Here is a 24,038-nt window from a genome sequence, read left to right as displayed (position 1 = left end):
TTTACATACTGTAAATAGGCAAGATTTCAAGGACACACATGCCACATATAAATTTGAAGAAGATTGCTATGGTTGTCATGGATTTAGTGCAAGGATATCAGGGACAGATCTAGGATTTGACAAAGGGGGTATGATTAGGGTAGTAGGTAGCTATATAAGCCCCAGACATGGTAACATGTGATATATCATGCTTTATAAGTGGTCTGAATTAATCAAGAGTTGCATGTATGGATTAGTGAGTTCAGCCCTAAAGTAAATAGTCATAAAATAGGAATGATAGAATGACATACAAAGGACCAAGTGCAGCAAAAAACTTCATAGTAGGCTACATAGCAGATCCAAATTTTTCACACTCACCTACTGTTATAGTGTTCATGTTGTGACTGTTCTATTAGAGTATTTGACTGACTGCTCTACATTGCTTTTTTTTGGGAGGGAGGTACATGCTTCTCTCTGGATGGACATTAAAACTGTTATTCCACACATTAAATATGCATGATGATGGTACATTAGTAAACACCTTGATTTAGACTATACAACATTCTTCTAAATGATACAACTTTTCTATGCCATCTTTTCTTCCTGCTCTCCTTTTTTCTATTACATATTCTATAAAACAGCAATACAGCACACACTCACACAAATATGTATCCATACCTAGTAATTTCTTTAACACTTTTTCTTGGACAGTCTTTTCGCTTATGAGAAGTACACCCACAGATGTGACAACCACTAAAAACAAAACAACGGTATACGTACAAACATTAACAATGCTATCACATGCCTGATAACTACACTGTGGCAAACATGACTTGTTGGTGAACAAGTAGAACAAGATGAACAATGCTTGTAACCTATACAGAAGCACAGTTGTAGCACACAAAAATGTGATTAAATATAACACACCTACCTCCCTTTACACATTTCTGGCACCACGGACAGTGTACATAAACCTTACCGTCCTGTGTGTATACAGTGAAAAATGTAAAACAGTAAAACTTGTTTATTAAGGACACCATCTAAAAGTGTCCAAGTGTATCAAGGTATCACAATTTTCTAGGTCAGATTTTATGCTTTAGGACCATTACTGAGTGTCCAGAAGTGTCCTGATTAACATGCTGTAGTGCCAATTAGTTTATTACACTGTAGTGCTAATTATTTTAGTAATTTCACACACCTTAGAAGGACAAATGTTACAATCCTCACAATGGAAATTATTCTTGCCAACATAGCGGTTACACTTCTTGCAAAATCTACAAGCACAACATTTAAAGTGCTTAACATTGCTATATGTGCTAACCTGTACCCCTTGCTGGGTGGTAACTTTAATCCAGGCAGTGACATGTTAGTGAATATTCTAACAAAGGATGGACGGTGTTTGGCCTTTTTGAAATAGAGATGATTATCATAAGTGACCTAAAGTATGTGTGATAGATACAGTGTTAATGAAAAGTTAGCTAATATCATTAGTGTACACAAACCTCATAATCTAACATGGTGAAGTTTGGTAACGACTTCAAGACATGTGATTCCAAGAAATAAGGAAAGATTAAAAAGGTAGTTATTTCTATAGGTACAGCACAACAGTACATGTACAGTTTCTCAATGTATCTCTGATTACCTGTACCAATGAACTCCCATAGTTGTTTTATCCCACTAGCAATCATATCTGCCAGTCCACCAAACGGTGGATCAATGATCAATGCAATCCTCTCATTATATTTCTCAGTGCTAACAAAATTCTTCAGGTGTTTTAGACCATTGACGGTATCATAGAAAAATGCAGTGAACAGATTGTATTGCTGATATTGGTCAGGAGTAAAGAATTGAGCCTACAAAATCAACTTGAATTATAATGTTATATATACAGACAGTAACGTACATATCTGTAATCAATATCCAACAGAAAACTCTTTAACTTTGTACTGTAACATGTGACTGCTTCATGAAACCTGTAACACAAGAATTACATGTAGTACATAATTTACTATGAAATATAATTCACTTGTACATGCACATAGGGTAGACTTATCCAAGGCTATAGTGGAACAAGTCAGTATTTTCTTTTCTTCTAGCAGTGTACTAAAGTACTCTAATAGAACAACAAGCAATCATTATGGAATACTGTACTGTAAGTACATAGAACTAAAGTGGGGACCAACAGCAAGAGTTCGTAATATATATACTCAGTAGAGTATCCTAATCTCACATACCCCTGTAGAAGGGTGTATTGTGAAGTTATACCGTAACAACAAGATGTTGTGGTTTGTGACGTACAAGCAGTTGTAAAAGTGCCAGAATCGTTAGTACCATTTCACACTCATGACACTCAGATAGCCATATTTAGGAATGGCCCAGCAAGAAATGCATACAAAATGGTCTAAACCCATGAAGGAATGATTGTAGTTCGGTGAGAAATGCTTAGAGCTACAGTTGATTTGGTTGCTAGTGACATTGTTAGGCAAGCGTTCAATCAATATCATGTTTAACTAATGAAGTCATTAATTATACAAAGAAAAACGGGTGAACTCAGAAGTGCTACGTCATAACTTCACAATATTCCCTTCTACAGGGATATATGAGAATAGTCAGTGTATACATAAATATACATATATCACTTTCACACCTCACTTCAAAGGGAAGAGAAGGTATATAAGTGGTATAATAGCACTGCTATCAGTGCTCAGGAATGCATTAACGAGAAATAGAGTATATATACAAGCTATATCCCTCCTAGCCCTCCTAGGAGGGATATAACTTGTATATACTTACCTTATATTCTCATTAATGCATTCCAAGCATTCTCAGAAATCATTCGATTTCTTTGATGAAACTGTGTGATCTCCTCTGTTTTAATATAGGGACACTTCACAGGATCGATAGTTGGCTTTAGTTTTGTGCAGTGAGCCAAAGCATAGATCATGGACTTGGGAAAGAATATAGTGCATTGTTTTACTGAATGAAGAAAGTCACAGGTTAGTTTTGATCATGTTGCATTCAATAGTCACATGGCGATGTCCAGACACTGGGTGTAGCGCTTAATTATTATTATTATTATCAAATTTACCACGAGGGAAGGCATACACAAAAGGCAAATCCTGTACAAGGTGTCAGCCCAAAATATAACATTACAAAAACAACAAAGAAACTTACAAAACTACACTAAATACAAAATACACAGAAACAAACAAAAGCAACATCAATTAACACACACATAACAGTATAAAGAATGCCGGAAAGATTTGGGGTTGGAGTCATTGAGAATGTATAATGGTATGGAATTCCACAGAAAGACAGTATTGATAAAGAATGAATAACGACGAGAATTGATTGTTGACTGAGGTGGACACAATGATAAATGATGACTTCTGGTAGATAAAACTGTATTAAATTTAAAGTGACGATTGAAATTTATGGATGTACATTGATGGTAAATATCATGAAGAAAAGATATAGAAAGAAACTGACGTCTTGTTTGGAGGGTTGGAAGACTAAGCTGAGAGCAGCAATCACTTGATGGAATGGTCCAAGAGTTTGTTGGAGGACTCCAGCGACTGCCACAAATCCACCGAGCTGCCCTATTTTGCAGGGATTTAAGTAATTTAATATCTCCTGAAGTATGTGGGCACCACACAACAGCGGCATACTCCAGTGATGGACGAACAATTGCTTTGTATACTGCACACTTGGCTGCATGGCTGCATCCATACATTGAACATCACAAGTAGTTTAAGGACTTGGTGGCCTTTTTCACAACATACTTGCAGTGCTTTGACCAACTCAGTTTGCTATCGACAAGCAGACCAAGGTATTTTACATGATTGTTCCAAGCTATTGACTGCCCATTTACACAATAAGTAAAACCAACAGTTTTTCGTTTGTTTGTGATGGCCAGTGCTTCACATTTTGCTATATTCAACTTCAGTTGCCAACAATTTGCCCAGTTAGAAATTGCTGTTAGATCATCCTGAAGGGCAGAACATTCCTGTAGTGTGTTAGCTGGGGCATAAAGCAGTACGTCATCAGCGAACAGCTTAATTGTAGAGTTTTTTTATGACGGAATCCAGATCATTTACATATAATAAAAACAAAAGGGGGCCTAAAACAATTGATTTAGCCATTAGTGTTAATAGCATTCACTACTTTAGTTTATTCATGACTAGTAAAAGTAGGTACTTTAGTGCACTTGAATCATTATTATATTGCTGTTTTGACACCCGGTGCGATGTCACACACGTGCAGTAACTGGGCGTGGCACTTAATTGGCTAGGCCATTACAGCGCTGTAAACATATTCACTGCTTTAGTTTTTTTGGTTGTTAATTGGTAATTTATATCAATAATACAAGAAAAGGTTTTCACATTCAAACAGTGGGCAGAGAGGCAAACTCTGCCCGATCTTTAGTTTATTCATGTTTAATATAGTAAGTACTTTATAATCTTCATTATGAGCTGTTCAGCTCGCATTTGGGCTACCTGTGTTTAATTGCGTACCCACAATCGAAGCAATCTGCATGCTCGTGACGATATACTTACGTTTAGCCTCTCAGCAGCGCCTTTTCGTTGCTCTTATGACGTTATTCACAATTCACATAGTCCCATACAAATATACTTGCAAATCATTCCTGCAGTTTCCCACACTTGCAGGTGAGTCACCCAAGTGGAATATATTAGTTGTAACATGGGCATTTGTGATTTGCCTGAAATACACGCACTCGTGCCCATGTTACAACTACTACATATAATTATTATGAACGCTTGCCAACAGAAATGCCTGCCATGTCAATATTTATTTACTTATTGATTAGCAACACCCGACAGGGTTTTACGCTAATGTACACGGTACGTACACATAAGTGCCTAGTTTAAGTTACAATAACATATGTGCCTAATTTAAGTTACAATAATGATTAGTGCTAAGTTACAATTAGTGCTAAATTACAGTAAGTGGTAAGTTACAATAAGTGCTAGATTACAATGAGTACTAAATTACAGTGAGTGCTAAGTTACAATGAATACAATAAGTGCTAAGTTACAATTATAAAGTAGGAGAAGTTGATTGTTTAAATGTTTCAAGATCAATGGTAGATAGATTTGGGATACATAGATTGTTCCAATGGGGAATAGTTTTGGGTAGGAATGAATAGAGATATGTGTTTACTGAAGATTGTATATGATTAAATTTCTGATCGTGATGGGCTCTGGTAGCAGTTTGATTTAATGATGGCAGACAGCGATTTGGGACCAGTAATAAATATATGGGTTGGATTTTACAACCGTAATGGTAGCAGTACTGCTGGATCATTCCACTGTACATGTACTTTGCAGTACTGCTGGATCCTTCCACTAACAAGACTGAAACACTCTAATAGAGCAGACACTCTGCATACTCAAATAGAGCAGTCAAGTGTGATATAATGGCTACAACTTTTGTAGCCAATTATTTGAAACCTAGCATTAATTACTTCTAGGAAGCCTGATTAGTAGTCTCTTTTACAGCAATTACAAGTAATCTTAGCGTCATTATGTGCATGCCTGTGTTTTTAGATTTCACACCCTACTTCTTCAAAACTTCTTCAATTTACATACAGCCTACAATATGTAGGCTACAGTTTTGTAAAGCAAAAGTTACCTAATAACTACAGGCTACATAGAGAATCACACTGTTTCAGCTATAATGGCATCAACTATCCCAAAGTCATGTCATACAAAGCATATAATGCCTAGGAATTTGGCATTGTGTTTGTCTATGGGAGTTATACTTACTCACAACAATTCAACTCTACAGCACACCATCAAGAAGCATAGGGAGGGAAAAGGTTTTGGTGAAACTTTGGTTTCCATGAACCATGCTGAGGGTCAAAAATCAATGGTATGATATCCACTGGTGGTGTCAGTTTGATTTTTCCTAATGTACAATTTGGATCGGTTTTGTAAAATCTGGTTACAATTAAACATGCAATACAGTATAACAATAGTACCTGTATACAGTGGAACTGGACCCCACTTATCCAGGTTCTTGGTTAACCAACCTACTGAAATGACTGCTCTATTAGAGTAGTGACTGTTCTATTAGGGTAGTTGACAATACTGATATTTTGCTATTTATACACAGTTTCAGAGATATGGACTTTTCAGACTTATGGACCACTCCTGGTTCCAAGGAGTTCGGACAGCTGAGGATTCCACTGTACTACATTCATTCCTCTGAGGAGGGATCAAGGAGAATAATCACTAACCAATGCCCCCTGTGCATGCAATAGTACACTTTAAGGTGATTGGTAAAATTTAGTAGGCTAGCCTACAAACATTTTGACATACATTTAACACTATCAGAAAGATTTCGTGTTGATTGCATATTTTGACTTTAGTGTAATCTGGCTATACATGATGATGGAGTACTTTTGAAAACAATTTCTAGTGCTATTCTCTTCCATTGTCATCATTTGCCCTCTGTTTCATGCAGTAAGCTCCCCATCATGTGATGACATCTCCAATCACTGTGTATACAATAATATCAAACCACTGGGGTTCACTGCACCATTAACTTACACATAAGAAAAGCTTCTGGCATAAGAAAAGCACCTACAGTAGGCACCTACAGTAGTTATATATGTTAAAGCATTGCCACAAGTGCTATATGAAAAATAAAGTATGAGGCCAAGTGCCGAGTGCTTTATTTTTCATATAGCATGAGCAAGGCAATGCTTTAAATGATTTATGGAACTTTCTAGTCGTGTAGCTTCACATACACTAGGACTCATAATTAACATGCGTTGCATGAATTATTAGCAGCCTGAATGCACATAAACTGGGCAAAGTAACTCACGTGTACACTGTAGTTCATCATGGTTTGACATTCATCGCATATTTTGGCAGGTTTTGGTCACAACCCACAATTGATTCTATTGTGACACACGGTGAAGTATTTCCGTGGTATCTCCAGGACTTGTCCGTTTACACTTAACAAACATAAAAGCAACGTTACCTTTATTGAAGCATTTAGGTACGTCTATAAAAGCAATCCAGTGGTAACACTCATATTGGCTAGGGTGATTGACCACTCAGTGTGGTGCGGGCTATCAGTCTTCACCAATTAGTCATACTGGCGTGAGCGCCACAGACTATTAGCCTGCACTAGAGCACGTGGACAATTGTGCTTCACTGCCCATAAAGAGTGCTTTAATCATACAATAAAGCACTCTTTGGGAAATAAAGCACATAAGTGTACTTAATGAGATTTAAAGTACACTGTTTCCTCACACAAAGTTCTATAATTATTCATAAAGTATAGCCTTAAAGTAGGCCAAGGCTACCGACTAGCAAAAACTTAAGACAAAAAAACGTAGGGAAAAAAAAGATTTGCACTAAAGCAGATTCCCAAACCTTGGACACTGCCTACATATGCTCTAGTCCACAGTCCTAACCATCAGTGCACTTCCTTCTTTCACCTGTATCTTACAAATGCAAGTTGAATGCTACAGTAAGAAGACTGGTGAAGAAGAAAGCAAGGTTGAACCTGACCCTAATCCAACTCAACCCACCGAGGTTTGCCTGTTAAGCATAATGATGTATTTCACTACCTGAATGAAAGTACATGTATTTGAGGTGAGCTAGGGTTGGTCCGGAAAAAAGATTTGCACTAAAGCAGATTCCCAAACCTTGGACACTGCCTACATATGCTCTAGTCCACAGTCCTAACCATCAGTGCACTTCCTTCTTTCACCTGTATCTTACAAATGCAAGTTGAATGCTACAGTAAGAAGACTGGTGAAGAAGAAAGCAAGGTTGAACCTGACCCTAATCCAACTCAACCCACCGAGGTTTGCCTGTTAAGCATAATGATGTATTTCACTACCTGAATGAAAGTACATGTATTTGAGGTGAGCTAGGGTTGGTCCGGCTTCACTGGGACAATTAAGTGTTTCAGTACCAGTAACCAACAGATTTGCTTTAATGATATACTGTAGAAACCCATCATAATAAATATTTACATGTACATGTTAAATAAAGACACTAGTGCTGAAACGAATAGCAATTTTTACTATTCGAATAGTTGTGAACAAAACGACCGAATATTTGATTATTCTTTAAGCTTATACTTCTACTGAATAAGTACTGAAACCTTTTGTTAGGGAGCAAGGTGAAGCCTAAACTATTTCTAAAATAGAATTTTTACATCATAGGTACATCACTTCATTCACAATCTTAAGTTTCAAGGCTGGCTTTTCCATCTGAATGCAGTATACAAAGAGCTAACGATTATTCGAATAGTGTCATGCCAACCGAATAGTCAAATAACCGAATAATCGTTTCAGCACTAAAAGACACTGACCTTGGTGTACCAACACAGAGGACTGTAGTAAAACCTTCACTTTCCAGTGATGATAGCATAAACTTCGTACATTCATCAGTGAAGAAGTATTGCTAAAAAATTAAGTTGATGTACTACCCTTAAAACCAGTGATACTATCTTTTTTATATTTGTAACTAAAATCTTAGTTTATACAATGTGCTTCCTTGTACATACATACATACATACATACACATACGTACGTACTACTGTACCTACAAGGCCATGGTACACAATTATTTCTGCATTAACTGCCCACATGCAGAAAGTTTTTAATTCCATATTAACCACAATAAAATACATTAATGCACCCCGCAGCTGTATGTACTATTTGCAGTACTGATACTACAAGCAATTAACTTTTAACACAGAGGTGTATCCCAGGTCATAATTTAGGCAAGCAGTTAACATTATCAAGAACTAAAGCCACAAAAGAGAAGGCTGCAATGGGACAAACACACAGACAAATGAACATGCATTCAATTGGCATGCCCATACCTGCCCTATATCAATCAAATGTAATTTTCCAACATTCCATTTGACCAGGATGCTATGAACTTACTATGAACAAAATGCAGCTGAAGATTTCTCTACATCATGGCCTTCAACATACTGTAGCGGACAAAGGAAAACTTTGTCAGATAGCCAGATGATGAACGTTTCATTTTGTGCATGAATAGTGTCTATGCTTGGTGAGTAAGCATCATCAATATCTGACATTAGAAAAGGTATGTCATGAAAGTGGCATTGAGAGAAAACAGTTGTTGTGGGCAGGAACTGAATAGTATTGTGGCGTAGCCCCAAAAATTGGCAATATTGTGCACTTTTTCATAAAGCCATGAAACTTTCCACATAAGTAGTATTCCTCATGACATGTAATTTTAAATATAGTGCCATTGCTGAGTTGACCTTTGATGACTTTTACAGCCATTTTTGTACACAGAAAATTGATTATTTTTGTCTTTAACTCCCTGAGGCAGTAATTAACTTGTTAAAACATGGTACCAAACAAAAGATCTTGCTGATAGAAACAACTTGGTTTTTATTTGAAGTCAATAGGTGATTTCATTACAAAGTTATGATCATTTTTCTAGGTGCAAAATTTGATAAATTTACCTGCGTTACCTATGGGCAGATAATTATAATTCAGAAGGCTCAGTCTCACATATCAACGGTGTTTGGCCAGTTCTCTCAGTTGAACAGCTTTTCGCAGTAAAAATATCCTCCGGATAAAAATAAAAATCCACAATCGAACCACCCACTTCGGCCTTTTTCTTAGCTGAAACACGTGTTCGCAGTTAATTTCAAACGGTCATGTCTGAACTAGAGTCTCTAGTCAAAAACCTTTCAGACAAGTTTGACGGCTTACAGAATGACTTGAATAAGCTGAAGCATCGCTCGGAGAAGCGGAAGAAGCATGGCAAGCGGCACTCTTGCCGGCGCCACAGACGTCACTCACCCTCGAGGTCACGATCTCGGAGTAGCTCGGACCACAGAGGCGGGTCACACTCTCGGAGAGAGAACCCCAGCTCCTTACCTGAGCGATCTCGGAGTAAATCGGCGTCGCCACCTTGGGGAGAAACACGTGGCCGCCATGACAGAAACTCGAAGAGTCCCACTCGTGAGAGGACCCGATCCTGGGAGGACATTCCTGATACACCTCAATACAGTGAGGTAGTTGAGTGGGAGTACAACTCCGACATTGAGCCCGTGGGACCGGGTAAGCGCCAAGCTCCCCCCACCAACGTAGTCGCAGTGTCTGAGGAGACGGGGTCTATTATCTCACAAGCCTGTACCAGTAGACTGGAGTATGCAGACCGCCTGAAAGTAAGGAATGTGTACTCTCTTCCTAAAGTGACAGCATCCCGGACACCTCAGCTGGATAGCTACCTCAAGACTGAGATACCACCAGCAACCAAGGCTGTGGACAAGGAGTTGGTTACAATTCAATCCCATGTGCTTGATGCCCTTGCCCCACTTAGTGCCATCCTGGAAACAAAGCAGGACGTCCCGAAGGAAACTGCTAGTGCTGCCACAGATGCAGTTAAGCTACTGGGAAATTCCAGTGCCCGAATCAGTCACCTCCGACGCACAAAGGTCATCTCACAGATGAATAAGGCACTGCTCCCACTGGTCGAGGAGGACTCAAACTTCGGAGAAGCGTCGCCCTCTTTATTTGGGCCGGAGTTTGCCCAAAAGTCGAAGCAGCATGTGGATCAAGTGAAGGCAATGAGGTCCACCCTTGGCACGTCCAAGCCGTTTTTTTGACCAGGCCCCCCAACAGCCGGGGGGGTTACTCTCGCAAGCCGACACGAGGAGGGGGAGAAGCCCAGAGAGAATGGCCAAGCCAAGGAAAATTATTCCAGAAGAACACTTGGAACAAGTGACTCATGCACACACCTTTACAAAAAGTGTGATAATGAATTGGAAAAGTACCCTATTGAATCAGATTGCATGTCTCGGAGTAGAACATTGCCATCAACCAGACCTGCCGCAGGCAGGCAGGTTGGCTCATTATTTGGCAATCTGGTCTGCCATAACACAGGACCAGTGGGTACTAAGTACGGTACGGGGATACCGGATAGACTTTGTGGCAATGCCACGCCAAGAGTCACGGCCAACTCCTCCACACTATACTTCGGAGCAGGTAACACTAATACAGGAGGAAATATTCAAACTCCTACAGAAACAGGCGATACAACCTGTGGAGTGCCCCTTGGAGAGGGACTTCTACTCAAACATATTTCTGGTACCCAAAAAGGATGGGGGGAAAAGACCCGTCATCAACCTCAAAGCGCTAAACAGCTTTGTTCACCCAGAGCACTTCAAGATGGAGGGCATTCACACCCTGAAGGACCTTCTGGAGCAGGGAGACTGGCTGGCAAAGATCGACCTGAAGGACGCATACTTTGCAATTCCGATACACCAATCACATCAGAGATACCTGCAGTTTCAATTCCAAGGGAAAACCTTCTGCTTCACCTGCCTTCCCTTTGGACTCTGCTCCGCCCCATGGGTGTTCACAAAGACTCTGAAACCAGCCCTGGCTGTGTTACGCCAGAGAGGGATTCGGATGATTGTCTACATAGACGACATACTCCTTATAGCAGAGTCCAAGGAGCAAGCTCTGGATCAGTCTCAAGCTGTAGTATACCTACTAGAGTGTCTGGGATTCATCATCAACACAGAGAAATCTGTGCTCACCCCAGAACAGACCATAGAGTTCTTGGGTCTCACAGTCAACTCCATCAATATGGAGCTACGACTTTCTCCTGCCAAGATAAAACAGATTCGAGCAGAGTCTCGACAGATAATGAGGATGGCGGGGCCAACCTCAGTCCGAATACTAGCACGCCTATTGGGCAAAATGAATTCAACGACATGCGTAATTCCCCCTGCACCCCTCTTCTACAGAAACCTGCAGATGGCTCTCTCCAATGCCCTGGAGACCAACTCCCAGGATTACGAGGGAACACTGATCCTCTCGCCAGCCAGCTTGGAAGAGCTGAAATGGTGGGACACGGAGATGTCCAAATGGAATGGGAAGACTCTCCTCAAGAGGGAGATAGACATGATTATCGACTCCGATGCATCACTGCAGGGATGGGGAGCTCGCTGTGAAATACAAACCACAAGGGGAGCATGGTCACAGAAGGAGGTAACCCTCCACATCAACTGTTTGGAGTTGCTGGCAGCAACACTAGCAGTACAGTCATTTGCAAAAAACAAGTCCAAACTAAACATCCTGCTGAGGATCGACAATACCACAGCAGTTGCTTACATCAACCATCTGGGGGGGACAGTCTCAAGAGACCTGGTCAATCTGACAAAGGATCTGTGGATGTGGTGTCTGGAGAGGAATATACACATCACAGCTCAACACCTCCCCGGAATCCAGAACACTATCGCAGATGCAGAATCACGAGCCCAGACGGACAGGACAGACTGGAAGCTGTCTCCCTCCATATTCCACAAAATACAGGAAAACTTTGGTCCACTGGAAGTGGATCTCTTTGCGACTCGTCTGTCTGCCCAGTGCCCACCCTACTTCAGTTGGCGGCCAGATCCATCTGCAGAAGCAACAGACGCATTACTCCAAGTGTGGACCCACATCAAGGGGTATGCCAACCCACCATGGAATCTGATGTATAGGCCGGACACTTTCTCAGGTCCAGACTCAACAAGCCAACATAGTGCTGGTAGCACCAGTGTGGAGATCCCAACCATGGTATCCCACACTCCTATACATGTTGGTGGATTATCCCAAACTAATAACAACAGAAACCGAGATAATGGTCAACAGGGACAACTCACTGATGCTCCCACAACTAGCCGTATGGCATATCTCAGGGAGAGATACAGAGGTCAGCAGCTTTCGGAGGAAGCTACAGAACTTATGCTTAATTCCTGGAGGACTAAAACAAACAAGTCCTATGACTCATTATTCACTAAGTGGCACTGCTGGTGTTCTGAACGGGGTTCAGATCCCTTTCGTAGCCCTATAGCCCAGGTGGCAAACTTCCTGGCATACCTCTACAAGGAGGGATACCAATACAGCTCTGTAAATGCCTATCGGTCGGCAATTTCCTCAGTTCATGAGAAGATCGCGATGGCTACACAGTTGGCCAACACCCCCTGGTCTGCAGGCTTGTAAAGGGAGTCTTTCATGCCAGACCTCCACTGCCACGTTATTCACAGACCTGGGATGTTCAGAAAGTGCTAAACTACATTGACACACTAGGGGACAATCAGACGTTGTCCTTGAAACACCTATCATGGAAAGTGACAATGCTGCTTGCATTGTCTCGCCCATCAAGATCAGATGATCTGTCAAAACTGGATATATCCAAACGGGTGTACAAGCCAGACGGAGTCTGTTTTTATCCAAGTACCTTGGCCAAACAGTCAAGGTCCACATCATAGATTACAAATTTCTTTTTTCCCTCTCTTCCAGGAGGGAGTAGATTGTGTCTAGTGTCAACCTTGAAGGAATATGAGAGTAGAACACAACCCCTTCCGGAAAGGGAAACCAAACTGCTGGTAGCAATCATCAAGCCACATAAGGCGGTGTCTTCAAGTACTGTGGCTAGATGGCTCAAGTCCTTACTGGAAGTTTCAGACATTGATACTTCAATATTTGGTGCTCACTCTGTCAGAGGAGCCTCCTCGTCTGCAGCGGCATCAGCAGGGATTTCCACCTCAGATATCCTCAAAGCTGCAGGTTGGAGTTCTGAGTCAACTTTTCAACGATTTTACTATAGACCGACAGACAACCCATCATTCGGCAGAGCGGTGCTCAGCCAACACAGTCAACCAGCTACAAACAACACCGTTGATATGTGAGACTGAGCCTTCTGAATTATAATTCATAAATGGCTCAGACCACGGAGTGGTTGCCAGCTATTTGGAATTATATGAAGAAGGTGAAGTTGAGCATATCAACGGTCCCACCCACCCATCCCGTAGGGAATGGTTGCAGCTATTCAAAAGGCCGAAGTGGGTGGTTCGATTGTGGATTTTTATTTTTATCCGGAGGATATTTTTACTGCGAAAAGCTGTTCAACTGAGAGAACTGGCCAAACACCGTTGATATGCTCAACTTCACCTTCTTCATATAATTCCAAATAGCTGGCAACCACTCCGTGGTCTGAGCCATTTATGAATTATGCATAAATTTATCAAGTTTTGCAGCTAGTAAAAATGCTCATAACTTTGTAATGAAATCACTTATTGACTTCAAATAAAAACCAAGTTGTTTCTATCAGAAAGATCTTTTGTTTGGTACCAAGTTTTAACAAGTTAATTACTGCCTTACTCTGGGAGTCAAACACAAAATTGATCAATTTCCTGTACAAAAATGGCAGCAAATGTCACCAAAGGTAAAATCAGGAATGGCACTATATCTAAAAATACATGTATTGAGGACTACCATTTATGTGGAAAGTTTAAGTTTCATGGCTTTATGAAAAAGTGCACAATTTTTTGGTTGTACCACTATACTAGAACTCAGGATCTATGGGTTAACAATCCTATGCACTAACACTAGGAGGACTCTTTGTTCATGGTTTAGATGAGAATGTAGCTCAAGTTTTCCTCTTTACCAACCTTCAATGCTCTTTAGAGGACAAACGACGGCAGTTTGAAGCTTCATATAATACTTAGATGACAAGTGCTTTATTTGACAGAGAAACTGCTTTGATACATGCATTGGTGGTCGTCTTCTTCTTCTTGATGCAGAGAAACCATATCGAGGCATTAATTTTCTCTATCAATACTTTCCTTGAGCAGCATATTTAGACGCTACAACTTATTTACCGTAAGCACTTACGCTTGGTGGATATCTGTAACTTCACGATAGGATAGGTTCAATGCTATGCCCATTAATGCGATCTTGGTTGATTAATAACGATTGGGACCACAACTCTTAACAATCTATCACAATGACACACCTTGTTATTATTGGCCTAGCTGTATTCATAATACTAGCACAATGAAAATATGAAATATACATGTAGGGCTGAGTGATTATGAAATTTTGCTACCTTCACGATTGTAGAATGCAACATATCACGATTATGATAACAATCACGATGTTCTATCTTTACATGCATCAAACTATCATACAGTATATGCACAACTTCGTATAAATTAACAAAACAAGGTGAAATTGTGTACAACTGATCAGACCAGTTATAGTTCAATACGAACAGTATACTGAATAATAGTGTCCTTAGAAATTCAATGGTTTGTAACAGGTGAACTATTTCAGTAGTAAGTTAGAAATTCAACAGTTTGTAACAGGTACGCCTTTTCAGTAGTAAGATTATTCACACATACCTTTATTAACTACAAATACCTAAATACCTCCCAACCCTACTATTCACTATTTTAAAGTTAATATTTTTAATATACTGTACTAGTACATACATTGTAATTCCATTAATCTTGTGGAAACATTCCTTGAAAGAACAAGTAGAATTCTAGGGAAATGGGACAGGAACGGAAAGTGGGAACAGGAACAACCAATGGAAAATGCCTGATAAAGGTCATCATATCAACATACAGTACAGGTTGTACATGTATTTTACACCAAAATACTTGTTTGAAGCATTGCTAGATCTTTCTGCTAAAACACTTGAAACACCAACTATTTTGGCTACACAAGCACCATATCCTGAGGTTGGAGTTGCAACTTCACAAATATACTGTATATAAAGGCACCATCTGTTACAGGGTAGCTGTCTTGAATCTTTTAAAAATATTGGTACAGTAGCTTTCTGGTGTTGACCAGTTACCTTAGCAAAACTATATCATCAAATTCATAGGCTTCAATGCAGGTCACTGATGAGATAAGTAGTTACCAAATTCACTAAATCTGATTATTCTATTGGAGCAGATGACTGCTCTATCAAAGTGTGCTTTGATTGAAGGATCCAGCAATACTTCAAACCACCATTTTGCATGGTATAATTAATAGTGACTTGTATCAGTAAAGCTATAAATTCTCGATACCAGCTGATACTTTAGATGACGTCACTTAATTACTTATCAAGATGGCGGCATACATAGCGCATTGAATGGAATTGGGCAAAAGCTGATATAAGCCATGAATTCCTTAAAAGAAGCCATCTACTAGCATTAATAGTACAGTGGAAACTGAAGTAAGCCACGAAATAAGATTCATTGAAGCCATAAACTATTATCTTCGTGTAATTGATAGCCACAAAACCAGCAAACTGTAGTTGATGTGATTAGCAAATGAGTTTAGTGAGCTAAATCACTAGCTGTTTCTTGTGAGAAATGCCTGTGGGGCAAAGTATCAGTATTGGATTGGAATTGGCCATTTCTGGCCTCAAATGTATCGGTATCAGATCGGTAGTGAAAAAGTGGTATCGGTGCATCACTAATAATTAGTAGAGTTATTACCTAAAATAAATGGACTACCAAACTTCTGTTTATTCTGATCATATGTGATAATCAAGAAAACAGATGGCAGGATATTGAATTTAAAAATACCAAAACACATTGTTTGGTCTGCCTACCTGCCTGAGGCCAAATGAAGCAGTGCACAGCCACATGCACCACCATTTTACTCCACAATAACAAACTCATGAGTGGCATGCACCTTTTCTGAATAGACATCTGCCTTCTGTGCCCTTACCTTTCTTCTTCAATTACATGGTTGTCTTCTTATTCATGTAAGGAAACCATACCAAGGCAATAAATTTCCTGTACTGACACTTTCTTTAGAGGAGCATATTTAGATACAAAACTATCTGAAGTATTTAAGCTGCTGTAAAAGATACATGTAGCTGCACACAGTAAACAAACAACATGATGCCATGCCCATAATGATCGGAGTTGGGCAAATGCACTTCTTAATGATCTAGTAGCACTAGCTGCAGTTTCGTTGTAGAAAACTAGACCCACACCCCTCAATCTACAGGTATTGCATAGCTCAGCAGCAAGATCAAGATACTCTAATAGAACATTCACAGCCACGTATCTAGCTATAGAACAAAATTATTAATATGCTAGTGCAATTGATTTAAAAATAAACTAGGGTTTCAGTGATAAAAAGCATATGAATTGGTAGCTCTGTGGGAAAATGTCTACGTTGGGTACTGTAACGTGCCGGTGTAGGGATTATCTCACATACCTGTAGCTACCATCATTCACTAACCTGTATTTATACAATAACCTTTATCAATTCTCAGTAGTTACTCACAGAGTACAATATCAATAGTTACTTACAGAGTACAATATCAATAGTTACTCACAGAATACAATATCAATAGTTACTTACAGAGTACAATATAATGGCCATTTTCCCACAAGTGATGCTGTTGACCGATCAATGCATCGTTGGTTGTGCTGATCAAATTTTTAAAAACTGTAATTCTTTATTATCAGTCTTTATAACATGTATTATTATAGTTGTTATTTTTGTATCGTTACCTTCCTAATTGAAGCTATATAATTGCTGCGTGAAGTCTTGATCCCGTTGAAGCATCGACTTGATGCGCATGTGTAAGCTGGAGCACTGCACCTCATTTTTTACCCCAATTATCAATTATCAATTGTGGGTTACAGATGATGTGAAGAAGCGATCACTACACTAACTACACGAGTGGTGCTTTCCAGGAGAGAAGTAATGTTTACAAAGTGGAGGCATAATATATTAAGTATAAGATGGCCATTTCATGGTTAGAATGTGTAGAGAATGCACTAGCTGGAGAGAGTAGAATGAAGGTCAGGTGATAAAAGTGTTCTGCACGTGGCAAGTTCAAGAGTAAGTTTCGATATATTGCAATTCATAAGAGAAACTTAGCAATAGCTAGTTGGATAGTTATAATTCAATCTGTGCTGACTCAACACCACTTGTAACAAAGCATTTAGCAGTGGCGGATCCAAGGGAAGGGGGGCACGTGCCCCTCCCCCTTTCAAAAAATAATACTAGATCGAGATACTCTAATAGAGCAGTCAGTCAAATACTCTAATAGAATAGTCACCACACAATACCATTAACTATTGAGAATCCTCCACATATGCTGAGTATGGCATCTACACTGTACAGCACTATTCCATGCATGGGCACACTTAGCCTGCTAAGAATACTTTGCATGATCAATGCAGTCCACTTAGAAAGTAGACTTTTGTGCATAAAACCACTCTACATCAAAAATTTTAGTCCTGAGATAGTTTCAGCATCCCTCTGCTCCATATACCTACTACCCTGGTACATCCCCCTTTCCAAACCCTGGATCCGCCCCTGTTTAGTCCAACTAAGTCTGCAAAGTGGCTGTAAAATACATTGATTCATAGCTTTAATATGTATGCAGCAATACAAAATTTCTACATGCATTACTAAGAAATACAACTAATTCTCTGTAAAATGTATGTGCATAAAATACAGTGATAAGTAGTTGACAGTGGTCAATCTCGGAAAAACCTTTTTCAAAAATTTCCGGGGGGGAAGGAGCCATGCCCCCAGACCCCTCTAGAAGGCTTATGCTTTGCACTGTGGGGTATGCTTCACACACCAGGATAGTACACCTCTATCTTATGGCCATGCAATTTCAGAAACGGCCAATCAAATTTACTTTTGATTGGCCATTCTGTCCGAGCAATAATTTTCCCTTATATTGTACACTGACTCACATTCCCACTTTCTGTTTCAAATTGTATATTAAAATACCTTCTTGCCAGTTGCATAGTTTGTTTATCATTTTTTCTTATCCAGATAGCCTCACGGCTGTTCTTAGTTTGCACATGAATTGTTTTGAATATTCATTTGTTCGAGAGAAATATTTTTTAATGCCCTCTTTCAACTCTAGGTTCTCTGGTAGTCTACAAAGCCTGGTAAATATTGTCTATACTATCAAGAAATGTGTTCATACTATTTAAACATTTTCAAAACCTAGTACACCTGTTTTTCAAACTAGCATGAAGAAACCACATCAGAGTGCTTTTATATGTGTGGAAGTTTAATACAGGCTCTATCTCTTTCACACAAACATAAAAATATATTTGCTCAGGTATATAGATATTTCACATACTTATCATGAACCACGATAGTGGGTTCATAATAGGGATCGCCCATGTTTTTTTGCAAAAACTCTAATAGAACGCACGCATAAAAACTACCTTGGAAAGCATCCTCCAACTCAAAACCACTCTCTGGTGGTTATTTGCAATGAGTATTGGTCCACTAGTAAGTATCAAGTGAAAAGGAAACAGTATGTGTATTTGGGACAAAACTGAAATTTGCCGTTTTGTTCATATTATTATCAGAGTGTCTATATCCACCGGTATACCGGTGTCAATAAGAACCACCCATTAGCTATTGACACCAGTGTGTATGCCCCAAGCATTCGACTTTAGGGCATGCGTCTAGTAGTTGCCCCGAGCATTCGACTTTAGGGGATGTGAAAAGTAGTGTTACCGTTAGGGTTAGGGTCAGGTTCAGCTTTGATTCCTTGTTCTTTAATAATATAGTACACCCTTGTGGTTTGCTACTATAGTTGGATTTATGTAGAAAACAAACGAAGGCAGTAGCTGGCAGCGGTGGCTCAGTGGTAGGCCCCGTGATTTAAGTACGGTCGGGGATACGCTTTAACCCAATTTCTTTTTTCGTTTTACACTACCTTTTTTGTCTGAGGTTTTTTTTTTTTTTTAGTTCACTGGTGGCAATAGCCATTCGGTGGCTGTTAGTGCCACCTGCGTACCGGTGTACATAGAACTGGCCTATTATTATTATTCATAAATAATATTATTTTGTTTCACTCATGTACAGCAAAAGTTATCCACTTTTTCGTGCTAAAAACTATATATCCATGTTTATCGAGTCTTTCTTCATGTCCATGACTTATTTTTGATTTCGTTTTCGGATGGAAACAGCCCAAACCGGGCCATTTCTTCTTGCCAAATACCATTACGCTTGAGAAGCCATACAAGATTGCACTCAAAGTTAAGTTTTTTGGTGTGCGTTGCTTGTGGCTAATAGAATCTGTCTTTATTAGACTCAGTATAGGCCAGGAAGCTTAATCTGGGCTGATAACTTTGTTGCAAGGTGGTTTTTTCCGCTCCATGATTATTGTACGTGGGCGGGTTATCCAGATTAAATACTCTAATAGCTAGAGCAGTCATGTAAACACTCTAATAATGCAGTCAAGTGTATAACAACAATCCTTCCACTGAATTTGACAGCTATTAAAGGAACGTAAATTGTAGCTCATATTAGGAGACTCTCAGTCTGTATGCACACTGCAATTTGATCAGTTTCATGTGTGTACTGAAATGTTGATGGTGTTACTATGCAGAATGCAAAATTACACTATTCACAAGTCTTCGTCATAATCCATTACTGGATTAATAAAAAGTACACAAACTAGATGAATAAAAAATTGGAAATTTTAAAATAGGAATAATGATCGCTGAAAAAAGCCACGAAACAAGAAGGGATCGCTGGGGTGGTAATGTAAACCACAAATCCCTATTTTGACTCTCTGTCGGTGGTAATGTAAATCACAAATCCCTATTTTGACTCACTTCAAAATGACAGAGCATGTAACTAAACATTTATGACAGAGTCAAAATAGGGATTTGTGGTTTACATTACCACCCCAACGATCCCTTCTTGTTTCGTGGCTTTTTTCAGCGATCCCTATTCCCATTTTAAAATTTCCAATTTTTTATTCATGTTCAATACATCACACATACAGTCATCACATGCATTAGTCATTCAGGAAACAATACTAACAGTTGAGAAGCACCTCTACAATAACCTGGTCACTAAGAAAAAATGGACAATTCCTATAATTAATGCAAGGCATGCCATACACAAATCAACACCTTGCACTGGTCTGTCAGTGAGAAAAAAAGGAGTAAGTCCATGATGCATGTATTGTAGACACTGTAGAATGCCAAAAAATACCGGTCAGGCTGAAAGGAGAAGCTTGTAGCCATAGCTGTTATACTTGTCTGAAGGCATCAGTTAGTATGTTAGAAAAACAAATTATAACAAGCTATTGGAATCATTTAATCTGGTCACATTGAAGGCACTTTTGGACTTGACTATTCCTAACCAATACTGTCAAAGTGCCAGCATTTATGGTTTCTGATAACGTATTTTGGTCCCCAATACAGTATACAGTACTACCATACTGTACAGTATAATTCTGATGCTACTGTAGTACATTTAAATGGTTTCTCTATTAGTGGTTACTCTATTAGAGTGTAACATTAACATACCGCTTCTCCTTTTCTGCTAGTAATAGCTGGAAGGAACTTGGATGGTTGACGTAAATCTTGACAAGAAACAGGACACACAGTTGTATGCATTTCATGAGATACCAAGTCATCAGGAAGAACCAACAGCGAGCACGAACAACAATATTTACGATCTTCATCTCTTTCAAAGTTTCTACAAGTTTCCAATGTATCCATTACCTCCTGCCTAGAAACTTTTGGCTGATTGTCTTCAAACAGTTGTTGCCATCTTCTCTTCCTTTCAGGTGTGATATTAGTATCTGCCCAGACAAAGAATGAACATTGCTTTCTATCTCGATACACAGAACAAGCAAAATATTTCCTTGGAGGATGATCTTTGTAGAATCTTTCAAACAATAAGGTTGGTCCTATTGATACAACATTATAATGCTTATTGTTCCATTAATACTTTCAATGAGCAACACAATGTTTTAGGCATGATATACGCCCAAAATCAGAATGCTTATATAATCAATCACACTACTGTAGATGCAAGCATATTTAGAACTTTGTTTCCTACCACCCACTATTTTATTGGCCTCATTAACTTGTGTTACATCTTATGAGGCTGCTGGTACAAGTTGCAACCAGATCTTTGGCGGTTGTCCCTACCAAAAAGCTTTAAATAAACTAGTAATTGTTAAATATTATTCATCTAAAAAAATGAAGTAGGGATCTATGCAATGAAACAAGAGATGAATGATGGTATTACAGCATAGCTCAGTGGGAAAGGCCCTACTTTGGCACATTAGCTATGCCAATTGCTTTGTTCAATGCCAAAGTAGGGACTTCCCACTGAGCTATGCTGTAATACCATCATTCAAATCTTGTTTCACTACCTTTTGATTGCATAGATCCTACTTAATTTTTAAATTAACAATTTTTAAAAATACTGGTTTGTTTAGTTTTTGTAGTAGCACAGCTAGCTACACTGAACTCATGATTGTTCCATTAGAATATCACATTCAGCAAAGGAGTGTGCAGCTAGGTAGAAGTCTGCTAGACCAATATAGGGTAAGGGACATCTTGTTTACTGTCAAGTAAATAGCTAAATTGTAAAGAGGCGTGGTCTCCGTACTCTATCGCTATTAGTCCACCTAGACCTTTACCTGATGGGTGTGGTAGTGAACCTATCATGAACGGGATCCCAATCACAAAGTCGCAGATACCGAGCTGGCATAAAATGGTGGCTGTGCACTGTTTCATTTGGCCTCTAGCCTTGCGACTGTGGTCAGCCAGCCAGTCAGGCATTGAGACTAAAATTTGAGTTTTGGCATTTTTTAAGAATTCTATATCCGGCCACCTGTAAGTGTTTTGCTATATTTAATGCTGTATTATATTTATTACCTGGACTAATACTATTCTGTCTAGGTGATTTTCGTCATGTAGGATGATTCTCAAAGGCAGAATTTTGGGTGTGGCACGAAATTTTTGGGGTGATCCCTACCATTTGATATTCTTGCCATGCCCATGCCCAAGGGGTAGTTGACGAGCCCCAAAGCTTGTGTACAAGAGTCCCAATATTTAAGCATTTCAAAATAGTTGAACAGCATTTCAATGAATATTATAAATACAATATTAAACAAATTTTCTCTCATTTTATCTAAATGTTTCACTCGCAGTCTCACTCAAGGAAGTGACACACAGGCACTCACTATAGGTAGATCTGTGACCATGGTCAATGTCGAAGTCAAAAGTCAAGGCCACTAAAGTCGTACCTAGGATAAAAATTTCCAACCCACACAATCGAAAGTACTTAAATATTGTTGCTAAGTCACCAGTCAGATCAAAAAAGGGTCATAGTCACAGGTCAAAGCAAAATTTGGCCAGTCAAGACTGACCGCAGTTGTAGATCTACCTACAGCGTGTACCTACATAACACTCCCTTGTTGACATCACTTCAACTTGGGGACAGTAGACAAAAGTACCAAAGAACCTCGACAGGGTTACTCATTCTGTACATGTATATATATATTTTCATCAATAATGATGTGTACAAGATTTTCATCAATAGCGGTTTCCCCGTCTTGATTTCATGTTTGCCTAGTGCAACCCTAGCCTTTTGGTGCCACCCCTTACAATTAGGCCAGGCCAAATTAATTCACAGTTTATCGTCACCGCCCGCATGGGTTTTTAGGAATAGAGCAATAATTTCATAATTCATTATTTCTCACGTGATAATCATTGCTTACACTTCCAAACTCGCTTTTGTATATTAAAACATGGTGTGTGCACCAAACGTGATGATTATCCCCAGCCTGGACTCATTAGTACCTTCAATAAATGGATTTCTAATGAGAGATTGCATAAACGAATAGCTAAGCATTAACAGTGACGTAATCAAATAAGCTCTGCAATCATTGTTAAAGTAGCTAGCAACTGTGTGAAGCTACTTTTAAAATGTTTTCCATGTTAAAAAAAAGAAAAAAGAAATATGACCTCCCGCCCGCATGACTTTTTCAAATAAACTGTCAATCAACTTAGCCTGGCCTTAGATAATAATTTAAAAAAAAAAAAGATTTAAGTGCCAGCACACCATCCCTTTTCAGTGTACACAGTACAAGCATGGATTATCTATGGTACAAGTACTGGGTGGGTTAGCCCTGGCAGACTTAAACTTTTAATGTTTTCATCCCTTCTGCAACATTTTACGACATTTTGTACTTCTAAGATACTTCTACTCAGAGTGTTTTCTTTAATAATATACTGGGACACCAAAAAGGACTACTTCCTTACCATGAGAACAAAAAGGTGCATCTTTACTTGGAGAAACAAAATCTACTCCTCTGCAATGCTGCATATTACGAATATAAGCGTCAAACAAACGTACTTCAGGACGAAATTTATAGAATACAAGGCACTGAGTAACTAATGACCAATGACATCACGTGATGGCAGTTGCTGGAATCGATACG

At 39.2% G+C, this 24,038-nt stretch overlaps 1 protein-coding gene across 3 annotated transcripts; it reads right to left on the bottom strand.

The window, feature by feature from the left end:
• Positions 1 to 460: 460 nt before the first annotated feature.
• LOC136238654 (rRNA N6-adenosine-methyltransferase ZCCHC4-like) lies at positions 461 to 23,990 on the bottom strand. Of its 3 annotated transcripts, none has more exons than XM_066029225.1 (12): positions 23,860 to 23,990; positions 21,106 to 21,491; positions 8,335 to 8,426; positions 1,883 to 1,952; positions 1,622 to 1,832; positions 1,482 to 1,567; positions 1,301 to 1,416; positions 1,178 to 1,253; positions 911 to 962; positions 785 to 854; positions 658 to 732; positions 461 to 609 (listed from the first exon to the last, which is right to left on the bottom strand). In XM_066029225.1, exons 1-12 carry the CDS (start codon positions 23,921 to 23,923, stop codon positions 510 to 512), a joined length of 1,398 nt encoding a protein of 465 aa, XP_065885297.1. In that variant the 5' UTR covers positions 23,924 to 23,990; the 3' UTR covers positions 461 to 509. The 3 variants fall into 3 exon arrangements, with proteins under 3 accessions (XP_065885297.1, XP_065885298.1, XP_065885299.1); XM_066029226.1 differs by having other exon boundaries at positions 1,307 to 1,416; XM_066029227.1 differs by lacking the exons at positions 785 to 854; positions 911 to 962.
• Between the last annotated feature and the right edge of the window lie 48 nt (positions 23,991 to 24,038).

Source organism: Dysidea avara, chromosome 11, assembly GCF_963678975.1.
Source record: "Dysidea avara chromosome 11, odDysAvar1.4, whole genome shotgun sequence".
NCBI classification, from domain to species: Eukaryota; Metazoa; Porifera; class Demospongiae; order Dictyoceratida; family Dysideidae; genus Dysidea; species Dysidea avara.
The sequence above is the reverse complement of the archived record's forward strand: the minus strand, read 5'-3'. Positions and strand labels throughout refer to the sequence as shown.

Coding starts and splice junctions, on each gene's coding strand:
- LOC136238654 (XM_066029225.1), bottom strand. CDS start 23,923: ATGCAGCATTGCAGAGGAGTAGATTTTGTTTCTCCAAGTAAAGATGCA. Junction 1,568..1,621: donor ATGGGAGTTCATTGGTACAG/GTAATCAGAGAT, acceptor CTGTACCTATAG/AAATAACTACCTTTTTAATC. Junction 610..657: donor AGTGTTAAAGAAATTACTAG/GTATGGATACAT, acceptor GCTGTTTTATAG/AATATGTAATAGAAAAAAGG.